An 8,474-nucleotide genomic window follows, 5' to 3' on the forward strand; every position below is an offset into this window, starting at 1 on the left:
CTATAAATACTCATGAATGCAAGCATTAAACTTGCACCATTTCTCACACTTACAAAGTGTTTCTTTCTTTCTCTCCATTATCATCTTTGTTCTTACACTTCATTATTAGTATTCTAAATCAAGAATCAAATCACTAAAGGTAGTTATAAGCCTACTGAATTATAACATCAAGAATCAAACCACTAAAGGTAGTTATAAGCCTACTGAATTATAACATCAAGAATCAAACCACTAAAGGTAGTTATAAGCCTACTGAATTATAACACGTTATCAGCACGATAATCTTAATACTAAATATGGTTGGCTCTGCCACCAAAATGATATATGGTCGGTTATACCACCAAAATGATATATGGTCGGTTATACCACCAAAATGATATATGGTCGGTTATACCACCAGAATGATATAGGTCGGTTATACCACCTGAAAAATATATGGTCGACACTGTCGCCAAATTTTCATTTATGTTTACTAATATTTATATTTTTGTTATATAACATTTATTTATGATTGCTTACACATGGTCGACACTGTCACCTACTTATCATTTATGTTATATTAAATTTATGTTTAATGTTTATATACTTATGAATATAAATTGACTCTAATTTATCATGATGTTTGTTTTAATTTTTGATAATAGAAAATGTCGAATCTGGAAAAGCTTAAATTTACTCCTTTAGAATCAACTGGAAACAACTACATGCCATGGGTTATAAAAGTAAAAATGCATCTTAAATCAATGGGCATTCTTGAAACCATAAATGAAAACATCACTTGTTCTGAAAAAGAACAAGCTACGGCATGTTGCTTTATTCATCAACATATTGATGAATGCTTACAAAATAATTATGTGACTGTAGAAGATCCCCATGTTTTATGGGAAGGTCTCAAAAGCAGATTCAATAATCAAAGAGAAATTTTACTTCCAGCTGCAATGGAACAATGGAGAACATTAAGGTTCCAAGACTTTAAGAAAGTAAATGAATACAGCTCAGCTCTGTATAATACATGTTCACAACTTAAATTCTGTGGACATGAAATTAGTGATGCAGACATGATGGAGAAAACTTTCTCCACAATGAATGCTGCAAACATCACAGTGCAAAGAAATTTGAGAATGCTAAAGTTCAAAACATATCCTGAACTTAATTCATATCTCTTAGTTGCAGAGCAAAATGATGAGCTATTAATGAAAAATCAGCAATCCCGTCCTACTGGTACACTTACAATCCCTGAAGCAAATACTGCAAATAATTATAAACAGGGACAAGGACGCGGGCAAGGTCGTGGTTATAATAACCATCACCATCATCATGCCAAAAGCCATAACTATGGTAGAAACCATCCTTATGGTAATGGTAATGGGCGTGGACGTGGTCGTGGTCGTGGCCGTGGTGGTCAAAGAAATAGTAATCCACGAAAATATAAATATCAACCACAAAACAAGCCCATTAAACAAGATGTTGAAGAAAATTCTTCTAAAAATTCTGAAGAATCTTGCTACAGATGTGGTAGAATGGGCCACTGGACTAATACTTGCCGAACATCTAAACATTTTGTTAAGATGTATCAGGATTCGCTGAAAGGTAAAGAAAAGGAAGTAAATTTTGTGGATAATATTGATCCAACAGTCACTGAGAAACCATCTGATTTATATGAAGATTTCTTGAATGTTTAAGTTGTGTGTCTTTTGAAAAATAAACGATTTAATATCGTCTGTCTTTGTCATTATGTTTGCTAAATGTTTCAGTACTATCTATTTGCGTTTAAAATATTGTGTAATATTAATGTACTCACTATTTATTTCTTATATATGAAGTTCAATATGAATTTTGCTGGAATACAACATCAATCAAGTGGTGGAGATCTCTGTATAGCAGACAGTGGAACTACACACACTATACTTAAATCCGAGAAATATTTTATTGATCTAAAACCAACGGAAGGAACTATACATACAATATCAGGACCTGCTAACTTGATAAAATGGATAGGAAAGGCAAATTTCATACTACCAAATGGTACAAAATTTTTAATAAATGATGCCTTATTTTCTCCCAAGTCAAGCAGAAATTTATTGAGTTTCTCCGACATATACCTTAACGGGTATGATTATCAGTCAGTGACAACAGAAAATGAGAAATATTTAAGTATCACTGACAAGAGTCATGTGGTTGAAAAACTGCCAAGACTTAGTTCTGGATTACATTATACACATATAAATGTACCAGAAATACATATGGTAGTTAACGAAAAATATATTGATCCTGGTGTATTCAGTTTATGGCATAACAGATTAGGCCATCCAGGATCAACAATGATGAAAAGGATTATTGAATGTACTCATGGACATCCACTAAAGGATAGAAAAATCCATCATGATACAATGGTTCCATGTACATCTTGCTCTCTTGGAAAATTGATAACTAGACCCTCACCACTTAAGGTTGAGAAAGAATCACCAATGTTTCTTGAAAGAATTCAAGGTGATATATGTGGACCAATTCATCCACCATGTGGACCATTTAGATATTTCATGGTTCTAATAGACGCATCTAGCAGATGGTCTCATGTTTGTCTGTTATCAAGCCGTAATGTGGCATTTGCAAAATTTCTTGCCCAAATTATTAAATTGAGAGCTCATTTTCCTGATTACACCATTAAAAGGGTGAGACTTGATAATGCTGGTGAATTTACATCTCAAGCATTTAATGACTATTGCATGTCTATAGGAATTGTTGTTGAACATTCTGTTGCTCATGTGCATACACAAAATGGTTTAGCCGAGTCATTGATTAAACGTTTACAGTTAATCGCTAGACCATTGATAATGAGAACAAAACTCCCTGTATCTATATGGGGTCATGCAATTTTACATGCTGCTGCATTGATTCGCATCAGACCAAGTGCAAGTCATAAATATTCCCCCCTACAACTTGCTTTTGGTCAAGAGCCAAATATTTCCCATCTTAGAACATTTGGTTGTGCAGTGTATGTTCCAATTGCGACACCACAACGTACAAAAATGGGTCCTCAAAGGAGGTTGGGAATATATGTTGGATATGAAACATCTTCAATATTAAGGTATATTGAACCTATGACAGGTGACGTTTTTACAGCACGTTTTGCTGATTGTCATTTTAATGAAACATTGTTCCCTAGATTAGGGGGAGAAATGAAAAATAAAGAAAATGATGTTTCATGGTGTGAACCTCAATTAAAGTATCTTGATCCTCGCACAAAAGAATGCGAGACAGAAGTTCAAAAGATAATGCATATACAAGAACTTGCAAATCAATTGCCTGATGCATTTACAGATACAAAAACAGTGACAAAATCATATATACCAGCAGTAAATACTCCAGCTCGAATTGAAATTCCAAAAGCTGGCAATAACGTCACTCATGAATCTTTGCCACGTCAGAAACGTGGAAGACCAATCGGTTCAAAGGATAAAAATCCTCGAAAAAGAAAATCAGCTGATAATGAAGTAAAAGAAAGTGTTCAAGAAGAACCACAAATCAGTACTCCTACTGCAGAGGAGATTGATGATGTCAATACAGAAATTGCAATCAATTATGCATATTCAAAAATATTATGGAACCGAAATGAAATGAAAAATCTTGATGAGAAATTTTCATTTAATGTTGCATATGACATCATGAATAATGATGATGATCCAGAACCAACATCTATGGTTGAATGTCAAAATAGACATGATTGGGCTCAATGGAAAGAAGCAATACGAGCTGAATTAGAATCACTCAATAAAAGAAAAGTTTTCGGATCCATCATTCTCACTCCTAAAGATGTGAAACCTGTAGGATACAGATGGATTTTTGTCCGAAAAAGAAATGAGAAAAATGAAGTTACAAGGTATAAAGCTAGACTTGTAGCTCAAGGTTTTTCTCAAAGACCGGGAATTGATTATGAAGAAACTTATTCTCCTGTTATGGATGCAATTACTTTTAGGTACTTAATCAGTCTGGCAGTTTCTAAAAATTTAGAAATGCATCTCATGGATGTTGTGACTGCTTATCTATATGGATCACTTGATAGTGATATATATATGAAGTTACCTGAAGGATTTAAGGTACCAGAAGCATCAAATGCAAAACCCAAAGAAATGTATTCGATTAAATTACAAAGATCTTTATATGGGTTAAAACAATCGGGACGTATGTGGTATAACCGATTAAGTGATTACTTGATAAGCAAAGGGTATACAAATAATCTTACTTGCCCTTGTGTTTTCATTAAGAAAACAACATCCGGATATGTGATCATAGCTGTTTATGTTGATGATCTTAACATCATAGGTACAAATAAAGAGATCCATGAAGCCATTCAACTTCTAAAGAAAGAATTTGAAATGAAAGATCTCGGAAAAACCAAGTATTGCCTTGGTTTACAAATTGAGCATATGCCTAATGGTTTACTTGTACATCAAACAACATATACTGAAAAGATTTTGAAACGTTTCAATATGGACAAGGCAAAACCATTAAGTACTCCTATGGTTGTTAGATCACTCAATGTTGAAGCTGATCCATTTCGTCCATGTGAAGATCAAGAAGACATTCTTGGACCAGAAGTACCATATCTTAGTGCAATTGGAGCTCTTATGTATCTTACAAATTGTACAAGACCTGACATTTCTTTTGCAGTTAATTTGTTGGCAAGGTTCAGCTCTGCTCCTACCAAAAGACACTGGAATGGGATCAAACACATATTTCGATACCTTCGAGGAACTACTGATTTAGGATTATTTTATTCTAACGAATCAAAACAAGATTTGGTTGGTTATGCAGATGCAGGTTATTTATCTGATCCACATAAAGCTAAATCTCAAACTGGATATGTATTCCTAAATGGAGGTACTGCAATATCATGGCGTTCTCAAAAACAAACACTTGTTGCTACATCGTCAAATCATGCCGAAGTGATTGCATTACATGAAGCTACTCGAGAATGTTTTTGGTTGAGATCAATGACACAACTCATTACTGATTCTTGTGGACTAGAACGCGATAAAAGTCCAACAACTATCTATGAAGATAATGCAGCTTGCATAGCACAGATGAAAGAAGGGTATATCAAAAGTGACCGAACAAAACACATACCACCTAGATTCTTCTCATACACTCAAAATCTCATTAAGGACAACCAGATTGAAATGAGATATGTGCAATCTAGCAAAAACTCTGCTGATCTTTTCACGAAAGCACTTCCAACTGCTATTTTCAGAACACACGTTCATAACATTGGCATGAGACATGTTCAAAAGATGTAACAGCTGAAGCGATGTCTACTTGAGGGGGAGTCAACTCCATGCTGCACTCTTTTTCCCTTAGCTAAAGTTTTTTCCCACTGGGTTTTCTTTAGCAAGGTTTTTAACGAGGCAGTAATTTATAGTTGATCTTCAACAAAATAAAATTGCTATCCAAGGGGGAGTGTTATAATAATAATAATAATATAGATATGGATAGTCAATTTTGGTGTATACATATAGTCAATTTTGGTACACAAAGTATGTATTTTTATATTGAGATTTTAAGCTATAAATACTCATGAATGCAAGCATTAAACTTGCACCATTTCTCACACTTACAAAGTGTTTCTTTCTTTCTCTCCATTATCATCTTTGTTCTTACACTTCATTATTAGTATTCTAAATCAAGAATCAAATCACTAAAGGTAGTTATAAGCCTACTGAATTATAACATCAAGAATCAAACCACTAAAGGTAGTTATAAGCCTACTGAATTATAACATCAAGAATCAAACCACTAAAGGTAGTTATAAGCCTACTGAATTATAACATAACTTTTTTAATTGTACATAAAAAAGATCAAATAAAACCCAACACAAACCTTCTTTCACTGCACAACCCCATTTGTTTCTACTCATTGCTTCATCAAACTCTCCCACTCTCTCTCTCTAAAAAATTAAAAAAATAGTTGATTACTTGTAGTGTGTATATACATACAGATTGCACACAATAGAGAAACTAACAATGTGAGTTGCATTTTCTTTTTAGGTTTGATTAATTAAATCAAAATTAATAGCTGCCCGTGTCACCATTCTGATGGGCAGGGAAGAAAATAACTGCCCATGTGAACCAAAACGACGTAGCACAATCACCAAAAGAAACAAGCGGTACCCATTGGAAGAACCCACCGGAGCAGGGGAACCGGAAGTTGGATGTTCCGGCAAGTGTTGCCGGTCATGCACTGCTGGAGTAATCGCCGACTGTGTCGCCGTATGTTGCTGCCCATGTGCCGTCGTCAACATATTCACCCTCACTTTCCTCAAACTTCCATGGATGATAGGAAGAAAGTGTTTGGGGTTAGGAAATAAAAAGAAACAAAGGTTAAAAGATGAGGACCACAATGGAACATTGAGAAAAGATGAAGGACTAGAAACGAAAATATCAGAAACTTTAAAAGGTTTGGAACTAGAAGAGCAAGAAGAAATAGGTGAGTACAGTGCAAGGTTAGAAGCAGAGAAAGTTTGGTTAGAATTGTATAAAGTTGATCAATTTGGTTTTGGCAGAGTTTCTTTCACAGGGATTCAGTCACTTGAGTAGTAGTAGTAGTAGTAACTAAAAAACAATGCATTATTAACTTGTACATTACAAGTGGTACAATGCAAATTTTTAGATAATGGGTATTGGGATGCATTATGTTACAATAAGTTGTACATTATGCATTGAGAATTGTATATTGTCATTTTTTTTGGTAGGAATTGACATTAGAGAAAAGTGTTGTTTGTTAGCTATTTGAGTGATGAAGATGGTGAAAGATGAATTTGGTAAAGATAGAGAAATGATATGAAAGGAAGAATGTTTCACTGTCCCACACAATGCTTTCATTAAATTGTACAATTCCCACCCTATGTCATTATGTCTTTTCTTTTCTACCCTTACAATTTACCTGTACTATTTGTTTTGGGGTAACTTTTATTTCATTATTCAGCTACCTCAATCATACATAAGAAAAAAATATACTTCATTCTTCTCAAAATAAATATCTAATTAATAGATGGTAATACACATAGTTAAGTACAAAGTTTAATTTTTTAAGGTCAAATGTCACTTTTACTTTTTAGTTTTGACATAAACTATTGTAAAAAAATGTCAGTATAAGTAAAGTTGATTATTTTTAAATGTGACATTTTTTTTTTCAGAACTAAAAGAAAATATAAGAGGATTGCTCGAGTGTAAAGGATATATTCACACAATGAGGTGATTGGTTAAATTAGGGTGTGTTTTGATAAAACTAGCTAGAGCTTAGGAGTTAAAGTTGGAGTTTGAGTTCATTTATAAAGCTGGTAGTTGGAGCTTATTTTTCAATTTATAAACTCTATTTTTTTATTCTCTCTTTTTTATACCATTGATTCATTCATTTATATGAAAATTTCTATGAAAAAATTGAGTGTTTAAGTAAAAAAAAAAAAAAAAAAAAAAAAAAAAAAAAAAAAGCATACAACCATTATACGCATTAAAATATTTTATGAATGGCAATGCTTCAAAGTTATAACTTGGATTGAACTTGAGTCTCATATAAAGATTTTTAAACCCCCGACAATTAAGGTACCCGTTGGAGTTTTAACTAGGGGTGTTCACTAAATGGTTCAACTCGAAAAATCGTCCAATCTAAATGATTTAGGGTGAAACGGGTTTGGTTAAATTGGATTTGGTTCGGATTTTTGGTTGCAACCGAATTTTAGAGTGGTTTTCGGATCGGTTATGGATTTAAAATTACAAGTACGGATTTAACCCGAAAAAACTGAATTATTATATGTTACGTAGCCAATATATTTATACTAATAATGTATGCTCTTCCATTTGTAAAAAATACTAAGTAGTTTACTTAAAGTAATATAGTGTGTGTTCAATGTTTATATAGAAAACATGTTGCTATTATGTTTTTATACTAATACTACTAATAAACCCTTTTCCTTTTGTAAAAAATACTAACTTGTTATAATTCAGTAGGCTTATAACTACCTTTAATGGTTATAAGAACAAAGAGAGAAAAAGAGAGAAGAAGGAGAGAAGAAATATTGATATTGATATTTCAAGAGAAATGGTGCACCTTAAATGGTTACCATACATGTCTATTTATAGTATAAAATATTACTATGCAAGAAATATAATAATAATAAAATTAACATCCAATCTAGATATTTTATAACACAATCTAGATATTTTATAACACTCCCACTTGGATGACAATTTTATTAGAGAATAACTAGTACTGCCTCGTTAAAAACCTTGCTAAAGAAAACTCATTGGGATAAAACTTTAGCTAAGGGAAAAAGAGTGCAGCATAAAGTTGACTCCCCCTCAAGTAGGTAACGCCTGAGTTGTTACATCTTCTGAACATGCCTCATGCCAATATTATGAACGTGTGTTCTGAAAATAGCAGTTAGCAGTGCTTTGGTATAAAGATCAGCAGAGTTGTTG

General features: G+C 33.2%; 1 protein-coding gene across 1 annotated transcript; it reads left to right on the forward strand.

Annotated features, from left to right (window-relative positions):
- The first annotated feature begins 6,092 nt into the window (after positions 1-6,092).
- On the forward strand, positions 6,093-6,593 carry LOC139888935 (uncharacterized). Its single transcript, XM_071871917.1, has one exon. The coding sequence runs from the start codon at positions 6,093-6,095 to the stop codon at positions 6,591-6,593; it is 501 nt and encodes a 166-aa protein (XP_071728018.1).
- The last annotated feature ends 1,881 nt before the right edge of the window (positions 6,594-8,474 follow it).

This window comes from Rutidosis leptorrhynchoides, chromosome 2 (assembly GCF_046630445.1).
Source record: "Rutidosis leptorrhynchoides isolate AG116_Rl617_1_P2 chromosome 2, CSIRO_AGI_Rlap_v1, whole genome shotgun sequence".
Lineage (NCBI taxonomy): Eukaryota > Viridiplantae > Streptophyta > Magnoliopsida > Asterales > Asteraceae > Rutidosis > Rutidosis leptorrhynchoides.

Coding starts and splice junctions, on each gene's coding strand:
- LOC139888935 (XM_071871917.1), top strand. CDS start 6,093: ATGGGCAGGGAAGAAAATAACTGCCCATGTGAACCAAAACGACGTAGC.